At 42.4% G+C, this 18,825-nt stretch overlaps 2 protein-coding genes across 6 annotated transcripts in view; one reads left to right on the top strand and one right to left on the bottom strand.

Moving 5' to 3' along the window:
* Window positions 1–14,973, top strand: part of taok3a (TAO kinase 3a) — an 84,710-nt gene extending 69,737 nt beyond the window's left edge. For 4 of the 5 annotated variants that reach the window (XM_034225191.1, XM_034225192.1, XM_034225193.1 and 1 more), the window contains exons 15-21: window positions 3,750–3,986; window positions 5,049–5,177; window positions 6,463–6,666; window positions 7,193–7,432; window positions 8,564–8,776; window positions 9,712–9,894; window positions 13,654–14,973. In XM_034225191.1, the coding sequence (XP_034081082.1) occupies window positions 3,750–3,986; window positions 5,049–5,177; window positions 6,463–6,666; window positions 7,193–7,432; window positions 8,564–8,776; window positions 9,712–9,894; window positions 13,654–13,815 (1,368 nt within the window). In that variant the 3' untranslated portion in view covers window positions 13,816–14,973. Of the gene's footprint in view, window positions 1–2,928; window positions 3,106–3,749; window positions 3,987–5,048; window positions 5,178–6,462; window positions 6,667–7,192; window positions 7,433–8,563; window positions 8,777–9,711; window positions 9,895–13,653 lie in introns of those variants that run through there. The other variant, XM_034225195.1, reaches the window with a different exon arrangement.
* Window positions 14,974–15,866: 893 nt separating this feature from the next.
* Window positions 15,867–17,794, bottom strand: pebp1 (phosphatidylethanolamine binding protein 1). The gene is made up of 4 exons (XM_034225322.1): window positions 17,565–17,794; window positions 17,146–17,255; window positions 16,694–16,794; window positions 15,867–16,288 (listed from the first exon to the last, which is right to left on the bottom strand). The coding sequence occupies exons 1-4, from the start codon at window positions 17,697–17,699 to the stop codon at window positions 16,071–16,073; spliced, it is 564 nt and encodes a 187-aa protein (XP_034081213.1). The 5' UTR covers window positions 17,700–17,794; the 3' UTR covers window positions 15,867–16,070.
* Between the last annotated feature and the right edge of the window lie 1,031 nt (window positions 17,795–18,825).

The following is an 18,825-nucleotide window of genomic DNA, read 5'->3' as shown; positions in this document are numbered from 1 at the left end:
GTGTCCTCCTCGTGCTGACCTTGATCAGAGTGTGAACCAAGTCCAGCACTGTGTGGTTTTATTGACCACAGGTCGCCTTTATCTGTAGTCGCACACAACTGTATATAGCTTTATTAAAATCTTACAGCCAGTCTTCATCCATTGGAAGTGTAAGATTCAGTGCAACAGAAATTCTAGGATGTTAAAAAATAAGGTCCCCCCCGAATATAGGTCTACAATTCCTCATAGAGAACATTGATGAAAACAATCCACCCTAATACACACTTAAGCAATTGACTGCTGCATTGCTAGAAGAATGAAACCTTACTAAACAAATAAGCATCACATCAGCTCCCTTTGTCTCACTGTGAGAAGCCTTTTCACTATTATGCTCAGAAGCCTCGATACCAGCCAACCTTGTTGACTCAAAAAGGAGCCATTTCTTTTTGTAAACACTCGTCCCTGGTTCAGCTGAGACCAAAGAAGCGTTTCCCTGATAATATGAATACATTTGAGGCTCCTGAAAACACAAAATCATCCAGTAAATTAAACCCTAGAACAAAGTATTGGTTACGTATACCTCAAAAAGCCCTTTAATGTCACGTAAGAAAAGATGATACAAAATGATAAGAAAGGTACTCGTCAATTGTGATGGTTGTAGTTATTTTTGAGAGTTTATCTCGTGAAATTAGAAATGTTGTCACAAAGCACACAACTTTGAATTGTCATAGATTTGACAAAACACTAAGATACCTAGCAGCTCTGTGTAACTGAGGCTGCCCGGCTTGAAAAGAGGCGGCATGGTGTAAACCACGGTGTCTGTGTTGTGTGATAGCACCAGTCCTGCCCGCCGGCGCTCAAACAGAGATGACATCATCTTTTTCTGCCGAGTGCAGACGTCCTCAGATTGGCCTCGGCTCGCTGAGACTGGAATCAGCAGGTAGACAAAGGGAGAGACACGAACGGGGGTCCAGATGGTGAGACGAGAGAGGGATCGCCAGAGAAGGGAAAGAGATGAGAAGACGAAGAGCAGGAGAAATATGAAAACATGTACCGTCAGGAAGAAGTTGCATCCTCCATAAAACAAGTACACAATTTCCTGAGTGAGAAATGTGCTATTTGCAAAGACAAAGGAGGAAATGATAGTGATGGAGGGAGATGAAATGAAATGAAAGAGGATGTTGGCTAGTGAAGGTAAGGACGATGTGGAGGAGATATCAGGGCGAAGGACAGATAAGCAAACAGAGGTGAGACACAGGAGCAGTGCAGATTAAATCTGGGCTGTCAAAGCAGGACAAGGGAGAGAGAGGCAGAGGGGACACAGAGTCCGATCTGAAGGGACAACATGGAAACAGAAGAAGAACGACGGGAAAACTGAAGAGAAGGACAGATGAGAGCAGAATGAAAAAAACATTGGTGACGGAAAAAGGGACAAGGGCGAGGAGGGAAGGAAACAGCAGAAAGAGATGGGTGTAAAGACATACAGAACCAATGTGAGAGGACATACAGAGTGAGAGGGAGGGCAGGGGTTATTATAGGTCAACTGACTGAAGGCTGCTGTAGAGACGACATTGTAGGAGATTTCACATCATCTGCCGCTCAACAAAAGACCAGCAGATCAGTCGAGTTTAAGAAACATGCACCTTCCCCGTCAAACGACACTTGCACAACAAATGTGCCATGTATTTATATAGCAGGAAAAATATATATATTTCATATGTAGAGATGGAGGCTGTGGTTAAACCCAATGCATGTTTGCAGTTGCTTTGCTTTGGGATCCCTAGAGACATATGAGACAAAGAGTCCCCAACATCTACAGGACAACATGACAGTAAAGAAGGGTCTGTCGAGGCTCTTCAGCCAAATGACTTCCCCACATGTTACTATACATCTGTAGCTTCATTCAGGGCATTGCTTTCTTATTTGGTCTCTTACCTGACAGACCTGAAGAGCAGATTGAGGCTTCTAATGATTTAAGAACATTTCTCACTCAAAGTGGCATACTTGTTTTTAAGGATGCATCTCTTTTCTCCTTTTTAGAAAAGATAAATGCTTATCCAGGCGATAAAAAGATTACAATCTTCTGAAGACCATCATCCATTTTCAGCGAATGTCTTCTTTTCAACCCTGCATTCTGGCAGGATACCAGTGAAAACAGAACTGCCTCTCTGTTAATGCTATTCATTTGATACCAACAACAAAGTCAGAAGACCATGTGTGAGTGCTTGCCCTACTCATATCCTTGCAGTATTTCTATAACAGCAAACTGAACAACATAAGCAAATAACTAAGATCAGCTGCTTAATTCCCCCTTTAGCCTGCATGCCCCTCTTACCCTCCACACACACACACACACACACACACACACACACACACACACACACACACACACACACACACACACACACACACACACACACACACACACACACACACACACACACACACCTTGTGAAAGAGGCCGTCACATGATGTGACTTGGCCCTTTGATGCAGCACGAAGGGTGGCAGCGAAGCAAGTGACTAGGATTGGGAGCTAATCAGCACAGATTAAGGGGGGCTGGGGGTTCCACCTCCACCTTTTTCCAGGACAAACCCCCCAACTCTTATTCTCTTTCTAGTTATTGGCATTTTTTGTATCCAACTTTCACCCAGTCACCCTGAATTAGCTGTTTATCCTTTGCAAACACCTCCCACCCCCCTCCCTCAGTTTGTAATGCCTTCTCCTATCCAACCCCCCCTCTCCAACTTCTCTCACTCCTACTCAATGAGGTATTCATGTGACCCACCTGCTGTCCGCCGCTTAGCGTTAGCCCAACTAAAGAGGCGCTCTGTGCTCTTGTTGGCCGGCGCGGGCGGCCTGCCTCATTCACAGTTCACACGCCTGCCACGAGAAGAAGAAGAAGAAGAAGAGGGGGGGGGTGGTCGTCCAGTAAGGGTGGGTCTCAGGGTGGCATCGGAGCTCAGGCGGGGTTCTGTCGGGCAGAGGATGCTGCACAAGGTTCCTGGATGCCGGTGCACTTGGCTAAAATTTGCCATCATGTTTGGCCTGAGGAGTTCAGGTGGGAGTTATGAGAAGATGCGGAGCGAGTACTACCTAGACGTGGAGAACCCTTTCTGTCCTCAGGTTGGTGTTGCGGGGGTGGTCAGGTTTTGCAAAAAAAAAAAAAGATGTGTGTCATTGTTGTTGAGTGACATAATTGTCCTTATTTTAGATTACATTTATCATGATATAAATGTAAATGTTTTCTCTCTCCGTCTGACTTAAAGAGGGTTCAGATCCTTTCTGTTGCCCGAGCTCTGCAGCGTGTGTGTGTGTGTGTGTGTGTGTGTGTGTGTGTGTGTGTGTGTGTGTGTGTGTGTGTGTGTGTGTGTGTGTGTGTGTGTGTGTGTGTGTGTGTGTGTGTGTGTGTGTGTGTGTGTGTGGAATGGTCAGATGAAAGAGCTTTTGTTAGGCTCTACTTGTTACTTCATCTTCAGGGTTTTCACAGTATTTCTTTTTTGAAGGTCCTTTTTTCCCCATCACAGGTTAATAGCTTTTCTTGTCTGTAAAACCGATATATGTAACTCTAAAAGTTGAGTTGTAATGCTTAACTGTATTGAATACATTCTGTTTTAGGTTCTATTTGAGGAAACAAAAACGTGTTCTTCATTTTTGCCTATTCACAAAGTTTGGAATTTATTTAACAGAACAGTTCTGTTAAATAAATCATTTTTGTTGGTCTGATGAAAAGTCAGACATCACATTTCCTAACTTCTCTTCCTCCACAGGTGACCAAGCAGATCCACGAGCATGAGCAGGAGAGCGAGCTGCGGGAGCAGATGTCGGGATACAAGCGCATGCGGCGGCAACACCAGAAGCAGCTGATCGCCCTGGAGAACAAGCTGAAGGCCGAGATGGACGAGCACCGGCTCAAGCTGCAGAAGGAGGTGGAGACGCAGGCCAACAACGCCTACATCGAGCTGGAGAAGCTGGCCAAGCGCCACGCCGTCCATTCTGAGAAGGAGGTGGGATATCTGAAGAGTGTTGAAGCTTATAGGAACCCTAAGTCATATCCTGATGATCGCTCTGAGCCATGCAACAGTTAGCTGGGGGATAAGGAGGGGAGGCCATGATGTTCAAACTATTCTAAAGCTGAGGAAAGGGCAATCATGTTTTCAAAAACTATCTTTTTGAACCCTAAAGTTTTATATTGAATGCTATGAAAAGTTGTGTTGAGCACTGCTGCCACCCAATGATACATAGGATGAAACACAAGGGCAGAAGTGGGTCACAGAATGTCCCACTCTGAAAAACAAGCTGCATATCTCTGTGATTAGCACGCAGCTTGCCAGCCCAGCCATGGAGATAGTACATCTGTTTCTGTAGAACAGCACACAATGTCACATGTGAGAGACAAGTCAATTAGCCAAACCAAAAGGACACTAGACATTGGCTTCATAAGAAAACACCAACAGGCCTCTTGTCTGGAAAAAGTGGATTTAGCTGTTTATTTGTATGGATCATATTCATGTTTTGTTATCCTGGAGACGGACTCCTGCACTGTCATTATTCATCTCCTATCAAGACAAATGTACGCATATTGTAATCTCCTTTACAGTTATATATACTGATATTAGTTACAACAGCCATTAACATGAAAAGTGTAATCAAACTGACAAGTCCAGTGTCTTTAACTGGTCATACTTTCATATACATGACAAACAGATACAAAGTTAAAAATGATAATTTTCTTTGTCAATTTATCTGCAGAATCTCTATTGATTAATATATCATTTGTGTCAATACCATGTAGTTAAAAACTTCTGTTAAAAACGTCTGTGACCTGAAGGTTTCATCGTACTATTTGTTTGTCCGACAAACAGCCCAAAACAAAAGAATATACAGATTTAAATGATAAAGAAACGGGAACATGGCTAATCCTATCATCAGGCACCTTCTGTTGACTAAAAGATTTATAATTTTTAAGAATTCATTATTTGTTCATTTATCTCTTAGTACTTAAGATTATTATTTCCGCTGCTAACGGCCCTCGCTCTTTTTTCCTTCTCGTTTCATGTGTCCACCAGATGAAGACGGCGATGGCGGATGAGAAGAAGTTCCAGCAGCAGATCGTGGCCCAGCAGAAGAAGGAGCTGACCACCTTCCTGGATAATCAAAAGAAGCAGTACAAACTCTGCAAGGAGAAGATTAAGGAGGTGTGCCGCGTTTTGTTGCTTTCCTTTTTCTCCTTTTGAAAGCCTCTCTGGCGTGTGACACATGGTCCAGCATGCTGTTTACTGTTGAATCAGCCCTCCTCCACACCAACATGCACATTCAGTTCCTCCTAAAGCGCTCTTTTGGAAGTTGTGATGAGTCACTCAGCCTACTCATTTTGTACCTACACATGTACATTGACACAAACAAGGAAACCCACAAAACCATACGCACAGTGTGGCGTTCGTGTGCCTCCACAACCTTCTATCTGAGTCCAGAGAATACTCCTGTGGGCTGGGAGTGAGAAACACTGTGTTTTCAGTGAGAAGATAAGTGACCAAAATTAGGTCAGCAGCACAGTTAAAAGAAAGCATCGCTGGCAGGCAGAGACATTTCCCACCAACTGAGGGCTGTAACGGAATTAGACACCACAGAGAACGGGGATCAGGCTCATGTGCTAAGTGCATTAGCTCGAGTTGTAGATTACCTTAAAGCCCATGAAAGAGAACTCATACCGAGGAGGGATAGACTTGGTTGGAAGGAAAAATACAACCCTCCTCTGGTTATGAAAGTCATTTGTAGTTTCTATACAGAAGGTCAACTGGAGTTTGCTGTATGCTCTCACTACAAATACTTGATATTGTGAACACTAGTCTCTATTTAGGCAGTGTTTATGGAAGCATTGTTTATTATCACATTCAAAACATGCATGTGAAATACATTGTTTGGACATCTTCAACTACTTTAGACTATTTAATTGTTTTAATATAGAATATGAAGACATAGCTCCTCCCCAACAGCAACAAGGCTACTTCCATTCTCACCATTGTTTTTATTTTGCCAGTTAAACTCATATTTGCCTACACAAGTCAAACTTAAATCACAGCTCAAATTCCTTGATAACTGGCCACGGCCTACATCTGACTCTGACTCGGCTTTTTGACCTGTCATTATTAAAACAAGTCATTCATAATTCCTCAAACTCTCTGCTTTGAACTTTAGCAGACTCCATGCGTTACATTAATGCACACAATGTACACAATATCTGTTTTTGTTATTATTATTACTGCACATATTTGATTCCATTCTATTTCATTGTAAATACTGCTATATTTTATTTTACTATATGTTTTATTATTTGTAATGTTATTATAGTTTTCTTATAATATTTCTCTATCTGTGTTTTTACATTTAGTTTTACTTTTATGTATGCACCACAACACCATGTCAGATTCCTCGTACGTGTCAAGCTACCTGGTAATAAACCTGTTTCTGATTCTGTCTCAGGAGATGAACGAGGACCACAGCACCCCCAAGAAGGAGAAGCAGGAGCGCCTGTCCAAGCACAAGGAGAACATGCAGCACTCCCAGGCCGAGGAGGAGGCCATGCTGCTGGCCCAGCAGAGAGTGTTCTACGACAGGAACTGCCGCGCCTTCAAGCGCAAAGTCATGATTAAGAGGCACGACCTGGAGCAGGAACAGATCCGAGAGGTGCGAAAGAACCTTAAAGTTGTTGTTTTTGTGAATAAATAATTTGATAATAGTTTCATCACAACAACAACAGTGTTAAAGACCAGTGTGTCCTGAATGCACCCATTGTCTTTAGATCTGTGAAGTGTAAGAAGATTATTACAGAGAAAAGCTCTTTTGTGGAATCTTAGGGTTTTTTGTATTTCCCCCACATCACCCTCTGAGTTACGTTTTAAGTTATACTTTCAATGTTTTGGTTTAATAAAAAAAAACGTTTTAATTTGTGATATGTATTAATTGTTAAGCTGTTGAATATAGCTGCTTTTGTATTTATTATTTTTATTTTATACACGCTTACTAGTCCCATAGAGGGGAAATGTACATTACATCATAGTGTAAGGAGCAGTGCTCCGGCTGCTATTATGCCAAATGACGAACAGACAAAAAGTTAAATGTGAATCACGCATTTAAAACAAGCTGATCCCTGAAGGTTCACCAATAGCACCTGCTGCTACATCATTGCCCTCTCCTCCTGCATGTCTCCTAGGAGCTGAACAAGAAGAAGACCCAGAAAGAGATGGAGCACGCCATGCTGATCCGCCACGACGAGTCCATGCAGGAGCTGGAGCACCGGCAGCTGAAGACGCTGCAGAAGCTGCGCATGGACCTGATCCGCCTGCAGCACCAGACGGAGCTGGAGAACCAGATCGAGTACAACAACCGGCGAGAGCGAGAACTCCACCGCAAACACGTGCTGGAGCTCCGGCAGCAGCCCAAGAACCTCAAAGTGAGTCGGGAAAAAAGTCTTTCAAAGATGTGGTTATTGTCGTAGGGTCACAGGTTCTTTAATGATGCATTTTTTCACAAGTCTTTGAAATCACAAATTGGATCGACCTCTAAGATGGCGCAAGCAATGAGCAACGTCTCTATCTTTGGAAAGATTTTGATAAAGCAGTGATGCAATGTGGATGTAATGAATTAGTTGGAAGAAATGGTGAAAGAACACACTAAATGTGTCATCTCTGAGTCATTTCAGTGGCATCTGCTCTTGAGGATAACGCAGAGGGATCTTTGCCGCCGGCTTTTCTAAACCTTTCAACTTCAGCAGGGGTGGGAGAAGGGTTCAGATGCTGAAGGCTTGAAGCACCAATACATTATTGTCAAAATACTCCATTACAAGTAAAAGTCCTTCATTTAAAACCTACTTAAGTAAAAGTACAATAGTATTTTCAGAACAATTTACTTAAGTAAGTAGAAGTAAACATTGTGCAGAAAATGGCCTTTATGAGTGAAAAACAAAGGTCTGATTGACTTTTTGTAAAATATTGTAATAATTGGACTCTTTTGTGACTTAAAGAGTAAATCCACTAGTGTAATGTTTAGAGATGCATTTTGTTAAAAGTAGCTAAAGCTGTTAAATCAATGTAGTGGAGTAAAATGACATACAACTCTAGAAAAGATGATGAGACCACTCAAAATGTTTCTTAAATCTCAATCTCTACATGTACTGTATGGCAACCATTCCACTCCAGTGTCTGTTGAATTCCAAAAGAGAGAAATGTTGTCAGTAGTTTATAGAATAAACAAAACAATGTCATTTGACTCAAACTCATAGCTATAAAGAGTAAAACCAGAGAAACTGATAATTGTGCAGTGGTCTCTTCATTTGTTCCAGAGCTGTATATCCCTTTTTAAATGAAGAAGAGTAGAAGTATAAAGTAGCATAACATGGAAATACCCAAGTAGAGTACAAGTACCTCAAAATAATTGTACTTAGTTACTCTGAGGCACGACCAAGGATTTCTCAGGGCTCGACCCAGGACGGAGAACAACAGCAAACCTTTAATAAAAACATAATACTCTTTAACCAGCTGACCTCCCCCCCTCATAGCCTCTCTGTCTCTGTCCCCTCCTCCAGGCTCTGGAGCTGCAGATCAAGAAGCAGTTCCAGGACACATGCAAGGTGCAGACCAAGCAGTACAAGGCCCTGCGCCACCACCAGATGGAGGTGACGCCCAAGGCCGAGCACAAGACGGTGCTCAAGGCTCTGAAGGATGAGCAGACACGCAAGCTGGCCATCCTGGCTGAGCAGTACGAGCAGAGCATCAACGAGATGATGGCCTCGCAGGCGGTGAGCGCAGGGAGAACCATACGCTGCTTTCTAATGAGTTTGGTTTTTAAATGCAGGAAGCAATATTTAGGATCAGAGGTGGGAAGGGTACTCAGATGTTGTACTTGAGTAAACGTAAAAGTACCAGAGTGTTGGAAAACTCTGTTACAAGTAAAAGGCCTGAAATCAAAATGTTACTCAAGTACAAGAAGACAATTATTGGCATAAAAGTATACTTAAAGTACCAACAGTAAAAGTAGTCATTCTGCAGATAGGCCCATTTCAGATTAATATATATGATATGTTTTATAATGATTGATCATTAAAGTGTTCTCAAAGCTGGTAAAGGTGCAGCTAGTTTGAATGACTTTGTATACTGCAGGGTAGCTGGTGGATTTACTCCAGGTGGAACTAAAGTCTGATTCAACACTTGGTTAGATTTCACATCATTCATCCACATCTGTGAAGTAACTAAAGGTATTAAATACATGTAGTGGAGTAAAAGTACACAATTTACCTCTGAATTGTACTGGAGTAGAAATACAAAGTAACAAAATAATGAAATCCTCAAGTAAAGTATCACAATTGTACTTAAGTACTGTACTTGAGTAAATGTACTTAGTTACTTTACACCACAGTTTAGGATAAGAAATGTAACCTTGTTCTGAAGGGATTACGAGGTATTTCTCTCCACCTGTTGCTCACGATTTTACCTTTTTCTCTTCTCCTTATCCGTCTTCCTCTCCTCCCCTTTTCTTTCTATCTCCCTTTCCTTTACAATCTCTCTGTATTTATTCTAAACCCCTTCCCCTTCTTGTCCCTGTCGCCCTTTCATTTTCTTCCCCCCGTTCTCCTCTGTCTCTATTCCCTCTTTCTTTCTCTTTCTTTCTGGGGGTCTTATCAATGTACCCACAACCTCCCCTCCCCCCCCTGTTGGGTCCATGGTGGGCTGTCAGCTGCGTCTGGACGAGGCCCAGGAAGCCGAGTGCCAGGCCCTGAGGCAGCAGCTGCAGCAGGAGATGGAGCTGCTGAACGCCTACCAGAGCAAGATCAAGATGCAGACCGAGGCGCAGCACGAGCGCGAGCTGCAGAAGCTGGAGCAGAAGGTGTCGCTGCGCCGGGCCCACCTGGAGCAGAAGGTGAACCAAACACTCGTCTCTCTAAACTGGACACTTTTCATGTCTTTTCTTTGCAGGACCGACTCTAGATTGACGGCAGGTGATCAATATTGACAACCTAAATGAAACACAACAGAGAAAATGTTTCTCACACTTCTTCTTAAAATTACAATCATTTCAAAGCATTTATTTACATTAATATATAAAATAATAATATATTAGAGAAAAGAGTTACCTCGTGTAAAAAAATAAAATAATAGTAAATAAATAAACTTAAAGACCCCCACCAGTTTGAGTATCAACACACGTCCAATTTTTCTACAGGAATAACGATTAATACAAATCAGTTTTGGAGCAATTTAGGTGCTACAGACAGACAGGATGGAACCTAAGATTTCGAAGTAAAAGATATACGGTTTAAAATTAGAGTTAACAGATTTTAGGACCAAGACGCAATTTAATGTTGGTGCACTTCCTTCTGTTTTACGTGTAATTAAATTCCTCACAGGCTTCAAACAAAGTGCTTGACAGATATATTGATTACATTACATTACATTGCATTTAGCTGATGCTTTTATCCAAAGCGACTTACAATAAGTACATTCGACCAAGAAGACACAACCTTGAAGAAAACAGAATCATATAAGTACATCAGGTTTCATAGAGCCAAACATTTCAAGTGCTACTCAACTGGCTTTAGGTAAGCCAGCCCTTTATTAGTATATAAGTGCTTTGTTAGTCGAAAGTCGAAAGAGTCGAAAGAGATGAGTTTTCAGTTTGCGCCGGAAGATGTGCAAGCTATCTGCTGTCCTGATGTCAATGGGGAGCTCATTCCACCATCCTGGAGCCAGGACCGTAAACCCACATGTTTTTGCCGATGGGAACTTGGGTCCCCCTCGCAGCGAGGGCGCAACGAGTCGTTTGGCTGATGCAGAGCGGAGTGCACGCGCTGGGGTGTACGGTTTAACCATGTCCTGGATGTAGGAAGGGCCAGATCCATTCGCAGCATGGTAAGCAAGTACCAGTGTCTTGAAGTGGATTCTAGCAGTTACCGGAAGCCAGTGGAGGGAGCGGAGGAGCGGAGTGGTGTGGGAGAATTTAGGAAGGTTGAAGACCAGACGAGCCGCTGCATTCTGGATGAGCTGCAGAGGTCGGATGGCACATGCAGGTAGACCAGCCAGGAGGGAGTTGCAGTAGTCTAGGCGTGAGATGACGAGAGCCTGGACCAGAACCTGAGTCGCTTTCTGGGTCAGCTGGGGACGTATCTTCCTGATGTTGTAAAGCGTGTATCTGCAGCAACGGGTTGTAGCAGCGATGTTTGCAGTGAAGGACAGGTTGTTATCTAGGGTCACACCCAGATTCCTTGCAGTCTGAGTCGGGGAAACAACTGAGGTGCCGATGTTGATTGTTAGGTCAAGAGTGGGACAATCTTTTCCCGGGAGGAAGAGCAGCTCAGTCTTGTCAAGGTTGAGCTTGAGGTGGTGAGCAGACATCCACTGAGAGATGTCACCTAGACAAGCAGAGATGCGTGCGACGACCTGGGTCTCTGAGCGGGGAAAGGACAGACCCTGACGTGCTCACTGTCCATCAGCTGGCCTATTACATGCTACCACTACCAAATAAATCAGTACCTTGACAATAATGAAAGTAGCAAGCTTCTAAAAACCTTTACCGTTAGTTTTGAAGCCTTTCACGTCATAGATCAGTTAAATACGCCCTAAAAAGGACACTGTTGAGGAAATGGTCACTCGTTTTTAACACAATGACACCATCCTACATACATACAAACATACACACATAGATAAACACACAAACACACACACACAGATTCCCTTCACCACAGGTGGGGGTGACAGTGGCATGCCTTCCTGCCGGGAGCTGACAACCATTTCTCTCCCACGCACCTCTAATGGTGATGAAATCTCTAGACAACAGAGTGTTTCTCTCACTACGACATTTTCGTCTGTTTTATAATAAAGCACAATTAATACAGTTAACGTTATAGCTTGTTTTATGTGTCCTAATTGGATATTCACGTGCATACAATTGGGACGTTTCTATGCTTTTATTTTGTAACACTTATAAAGTATTAATTATGACATCAGCACCCGTGTTGCAAGCTGGCACCTAGCTTTCATACTTTGTTTCATTCTAAATTACGATGCATGTATTTGACCCAGTTTTATCAAGCTGTGTCCTGTATTCTTATTTTCTGTGACTTTTAACACAAGCTGCCAACCACACGTGATGAGATGAGAACTACACTTGTTTCCAAAGTGACCGACGTCATCGTCGCCACAGTCTAGTAGACAGCACTCCGACAACAAAGGGAGACATTTGCGATGCCGTCAGGATCCAGTTCTGGGGTCCAGTTCTGCACGGGGGTCTGACGCCCTCTCCTGGCTGGCTCCAGATCTGCTCGCTGGCTCCGGGATGATGTCATGGTTTTCCGAGGCACTATTGTCCTCCGGTTCGGCTCATGGTCAGGAGTCGGGAGTTTTCCGTGCATGCTCAGTAGTTGCCGTATTGCGCCATGCAGTGCTTTGTCTGCACCTGTGGATGTGTGTGCTGAGGGGGGGGGGTCATCTGAGACACCCAGCAGACACAACTCCTGCCATGACTGATCCTGAGTAACACAACTTAACACACTGACACCCGCACAGGACAAAACACTGCATCAAGTGACGCATACCGTAGTATTCCTCATTTAGTCAAGAGGGGAAAACTCTGCAGTGTCATGGAGACGTACACAACCATCCTGTTATAATCACAGCATTTTGAAAGGACTGTATCAGAGGCTGCGGGTTAGACTGAGATGTATTAAACCACACAACACCTGCATGTATTTATTTGCATCTGCCTCTGGCAAATACCAACCACAACATATTAAACCTTTTATAAAGAAACAGATTATTTCCAAAAACTGCCATTAAATAGTCCCTTAACATTCCTTAAAACTGTGTCATTACATCACCCTCTGCGTCAGGACTGTGCAGGCGTGTGCAGATCATTCTTGAAAGGTGTCTCGTTCACTTTCCTGTTGCACTCTTCAGGACAACTTAAGCCCGCCTCTTTCTTCAAAGTATTTGGCCAGAGAACAATACTCAACTCACACACTGTTTACATTTGAGGTGTATGTCTTTAATTGATGGGTGTTGGACAACTGATTTAAATCTACTATATTCCTAATCTTGGGTTTAGTTTAGTCATATTTCTCCAATCATCTATTTGCTATGGCTGAGGTTGTTCACTCATTGTTTTCCTACCGTAGCCCGCTGTAGACTTTTCTCACATCACATGATTTGACTTTCACAACCCCATTGTGGGTTATCAACCCCATTGATCGTGGTTGTATTGTATTATTACAGGGCCTGGTTTTGTATTCATGCTGGATATCTGATATGTCTTACTGGGACATTTACTGCATATTGAGTCATATGTTATATGTTTAGTATCACTCACGCTATTCTTACGCACACAAGTCATCGGTTTGACCGGATGAGGAAAGATGCTTTATATAAATAGTTTTTACAGTGTAACTTTTTTTATTATACATTGAGACACTGGTAACATATTGTTTCAACCTCTTTTAAGATTGTACAGAACATCAAATACATAACTGTTTGTTTTGTTTTCAACCTTGGATAGATGCCCCCAAAGCTTTTTTTATCCGAGTAAATCAATGTACCTTCAGTTTCGACAGACAAATAGTATTTTATTTTTTTTATTAAAGTGTATATATATATATGAACCCTGCGTGCCCCCCTGTGTTCCCCTCAGATCGAGGAGGAGCTGGTTTCCATCCAGAAGGAGAGGACCGACCGCATCAAGCACCTTCTGGAGCGGCAGGACCGCGAGACCGACGCCTTCGACATGGAGAGCATGAGGCTGGGCTTCGGCAACCTGTGCACCCTGGACCTCCCCAAGGACGACTACAGATGAGGGGCTGAGACCCCCCTGCTGCCGTCTCTCACTGCCCCCCCCCCCCCCCTTCTCCTTCTACCTGACAGTGCAGGTGTTCACAGCTGCTGACGCCTTCACACAGACACAAAGAAAATACCCACTCCAGAATTCAGTGTGTTTTCCGGGGGGGGGCGCTCAGACAAAGTGGATGGCAGGTTTTATTGCCCCCCCCCCCCCTTTCCACCTCTTCCTCCCAAACCCACCTGAACTTCCTCCCCCTCCTTGCCTCTCGTGGTGTCACAAGATGACAAAAAAAATATGCTGGATAACTTCCCGTAGTTGTCATGTTTTGTGTAAGACAAATGATAACGTAGTCACGGTGTTTCTTGTTTTCTTGTGCAATGATGACACTTTTGTTGTGACTTGAAGTGGAAGACGAGAGAAGGAGGGAGAGAAAAACGAGGGCGGTCGGATGAGCGACACATGCATTTTGCAAGGTGGTCTTTTTTTTTGCTTAGTTCGATTTTTGGGGTCTCAAGTGATGCAAAAAAAGAAAAGCGCTAAATCAAACTGCTGATCCTTCCGCAGCCGTCAGTCTGCACCGCGTCTTTCAACACTTTTTTGTATTTATTCACCTGGACATTTTTATGAGAAATTTGAATAATTTGATACGCGCATATCGTGTACATACAGGTACGCTCATTATAATTGTGACGGGTGAATTTCCTTACTGAGGGGAGCTTGAATCATGGTACTGGAACTGACTGATTTCTCTGCACTGGCAGCCAATGTGAATAATAATAAACTCCAACTCCCAGCTAGCACAAAGGGCTTCATGGGGTGGGCGGGGGGACTTGTACTTTGTGTATAGAAGGATTTATGGAGAGCTTTTACTTATTTTCGTATTGTATTTTAACTGTCACTCAAATCAAAAAAGAATTTTTAAAGCCGCTTTTTTCCCTCCCCCCTCCTCAGATAGTATTTGAGGTTCAGCCATGTATCAATCTGATTTTCTTTTTGCTTTACACAACTCCCAAGCTGTGTATTTTCTTATAAACCAGACCAGTATGATGCTTTATTATTGCATGCACTTTAATTTTTTTTTCAGGTTAAAAGAAAGCATGAATCTGTCAGAGCTTTTAATTATATTTGTAAATAAAGTGCTCATCACACAAACTAAGGGTGTGCTGTTATATATATATGCCTTAATATGAATTACTCATATCAATCATATTCACTGTGTATAACAGCAACAAGATGATTGTTAAAGAAGTTTAAATGTTTTGCATTTGCTGAAAAGCTCTTATCTGAACACCTAACTGGAAACATGGTTGATCAAGTATTCAACATTTCCTCACTTACACTGTGCAGTTTTATATAATCTACCTCAAGAAAACGTTTGATTAGGAAATCCAGCGGCAACTACTCCATTGTAATGCAGGCCTTTGCATCTTTTTTTTAAGATACAAATGAAATGAGAAAGAAAACGTGAGTCTGATTTCCAGCTACTGTATTGTAGGGCTGATAAATGCACAATGAGATATCAATACAAATATTAAGACCGGTTGTTAGGAAGAACAAAGTTCACCAAACGTTTGATAGCCGAGCTAAGGTCATGATGATTACTCATGACTGCATTACACTTAACTAATGACCTCTGCTGTTCCACAAAATGATTCCTGGAAGGTAAGTTATGACATGACCTCAAGCTTGTGTGGACCAAACAGCAATGAAAGTAACCCCCTGGATTAAAGAGAAATAGGGGCCAAGACCTAAATGTAGGTCCTAGTTCCCCCAGCCCAAATGTGTGTATATTGTAAATGCTGACAAAAAACACAGTAAAGGATCTTGTATTTTCTGCACACTGCTCCTTTTCTCACTGAGTTGCCAAATGTAACCACCTCCAAAAAAGAAATCTATGCTCCTTGCTCTACCTACTGAGATATCAATAGAACACATTTGAAATGTAAACTATATTTGTATATTATTAACACTAAGGTGTAATGTAGGATTCAAGTTGGCCGAACTGGTCTCTAAACATTTATCAGCCCTTACAGGATAATAAAACATTAGAAAGGATAACGCAACCATTTCACTGTTTAACAGTTTTATTGCAGAAGAGTGCAGTTCACATCATTGAGAGTTTTTTGTCACAGCATTTGTAGGCATCAGTGGGAAAAGAAAAATACTTTAAGGTGGCACACAAAATGTTTGTTTTGTTTTGCTTCCTGCAAGGATGGCAACTCGTATCGGAAATCTAAGTGCTGAACGCTATGGGGTCACGTTTTTTTCATCTATTTCCCGGCCAGCTGCTCGTACAGCTTGGGGACGTACTCGTCCCACTCTGCCTGGTAACAGGTCCCCGCCACCGGGGCTCCCAGGCTGTATTTCTGCCTGAAGCTCTGGATCTTGAACTTGCCACGGTTGTCTCCACAGCGGTTGGTGAGGGGGGGCTCGGAGCAGGACAGGCTGCCCGGCTGCTCGTACACCAGCCACACGTACCTGTGGAGGCCTGGGTGGGGGGCAACGGTCCAGGTTTAAAATATTATGTTACAGTTCTGCTGGAAAATAATGTCCTAAAACAGTAAATTATTGATGCAAGGCTGCAGATACTGTTCAAGATTAACCATGGCGAAGGCTGTAGACAAAACCGGTTGCTACAGACATATCTTACATCATCTGTGGACATTTTTATTTAACTTAACATTACTTCTACACAAACAGACCAGTGGAAAGTAAAGTTGACAAAAGTCTTGATGTGTAGAGACATTTTGCTTTTTGAACTTCACCCCATATATAGGACATTATAAAAGAGCTAATCCATCCAATAATGCGTTCTTCCAACAGCAGGTTTAACAGGTCTTTCTGATGGCCGCCTTCATGCTAAAGCTTTTCTCTAAGCTTCCTTCTCTCTCACCTGTTCCCTTGGGAGGACCAGAGCCCACGTAGTCAGACAAGACGCAGCCAGAGGAAACATCATTCCCTTTCATGTTGACCACCAGAAAGTGATGCCACTCCCTAGACAAAAATACATATTTATGATTTCATTTCATTTGTATGTATTCCGTTCATGGTATATGCACAACTTAATGTATAACAATTATTCACAAAACATGTCGCTATAAACACACCATACCCAAAAAGGAGTAGGGAGAAGAAAAGGATCTTATGTTACCTGCCCCTTTCTCAACTAAAACAAATATATAAATAAATAGATGGTCTGTCCTTCATATTTTCTTATTCACAGCCAATCATAACAATATCGTAGGAAAATAAGAGAAGCACAACAACGTACACAAAAATACTTATTTCTCACTTGACATGATGATCTAAGATATGGTGAATACTGCTTTAAAAATCTCTTCTCACTTGAATTTGGGGTCTTTCCTGCTGGGAGCATCAGGGTCGGTCAGGGCCAAGGTGTACATCTTACTGGAGTCACATCCTTCCCACTCGATGCAGGAGGGTCTATTCTGCACCTGCAGGCGAAAAATGGGGGAGATTATTAAAACTGGTGCTTGAATAAACATTTGGATGTTTAGATGCAGCGTTGCATCCGCTAGAAGGCGCTGTTCGCCGTCTATTACAGCTGCAAACACGCTGGACACATTATCCAATCCAATTCATTGTTTGCAACCAGGCCGATATCACATAATTAAGTAAAGGGCATTCGTTTGTGCTACTAAATACGACTTGTTCGCTCAGTAGCTTTTAAGCAAACACAGAAATTACGCAGTGTTAACAATAGCTGGGTTGTTAGCTTGGTTAGCCCACAATAGCTGACTAACCTGTGTTGGCTTGAGCACTTTGCCCAGCTCGTCGACTTCCACAGAGTCGTATTTAACGGTCAGGGGCTGTGCAGGCTGCTCCTCGACCTCCGTCAGGGCAAGGGCCCCGGTCCACTGGCTCAAATCTGCGGGCATTTTGACCTGTGACGTTCTCCTGCTTCTGAATCCACTTTACTGTACCGCTGTTCAAGCATGAACACAAAACCTGCCAAAAGTGCTGCGTTCAAGTACTACTAGGAGAAATAGGCAGTAGTGAAGAATAATCGTCTTTAGCTGAACAATTAATCACCTTAATTAAAATATCATTATGTGAGATTTTATGAATCAGTATTGAACGAAATTATATAAGCAGTTTTTTTTTTAAAAAAGTGACTCCCCTACGGTAGCGTTAAAACAACACCTGATAGTTTTGATGTAAATTACCATTTGTAGACCGTTACCAAGTTTGTTGTCTTTTTTCACCGTAGTAGTATTATTATATAAGTCATATTTTGGCTTTCCTTCATCAAGTCAAGTCAGAGGGAAGTTTAGTATGTGTTCATTGTGTTGCTTCTTGTGCCGAATACTGGCTGGTGAAGTGTATTTTTTCCGAGCAATCTGACTACCCGTGAACGGTACAAACTGCCCCAGCTGCAAGCGACCGTCAGAGGGCGCTGTCACATCTCTGCCACTTGGATTGTGATTTGCTGACATATCTGTCAATCACTGTTCTGTGGCTGACCCTCCTCCAGGGCCCATGCTCAGACATCCCATTTATAGAAACTGGGGTCTAACAGAAGGATAATTGTTTACTTTATATTGTAAATTGAGGAGTATTTCTTACATTTTAGCAAAGGAATGTTTATTTGTGTCTTATTATGAAGATGTAACTTCATTGATCCTATTATTTCAGTCAATTGTGTAGTTGTGTTACATAAATGGTGCTTATTCTATAGTGGTTCAGATGTCTATGCCACTGACCTTAAAACTCTCACATAATACAACATTTTCTTCCTATTAATTCCTTATATGTATTGTGTATTTATTTCAACAAGGACCATGCATACAAATACATTAATCTCAGAAAAGAGAAGATATCAATTATGCCAGATTATAGCAAATAGCTAATTTCCATCTGCAGTCCTCACGCAGGACACAACAATCAACACATACATAGTACAGTTAAAATATAATATTACAATACAGTTAAAATGGAAAAACTCAGATTATAGTGTAATTCATGTTGGCATGACTGGTTGCTTTATATAAATTGTTTTGCACC

The sequence above is a fragment of the Gymnodraco acuticeps genome, unplaced genomic scaffold, assembly GCF_902827175.1.
Source record: "Gymnodraco acuticeps unplaced genomic scaffold, fGymAcu1.1, whole genome shotgun sequence".
NCBI lineage: Eukaryota > Metazoa > Chordata > Actinopteri > Perciformes > Bathydraconidae > Gymnodraco > Gymnodraco acuticeps.
The sequence above is the reverse complement of the archived record's forward strand: the minus strand, read 5'-3'. Positions and strand labels throughout refer to the sequence as shown.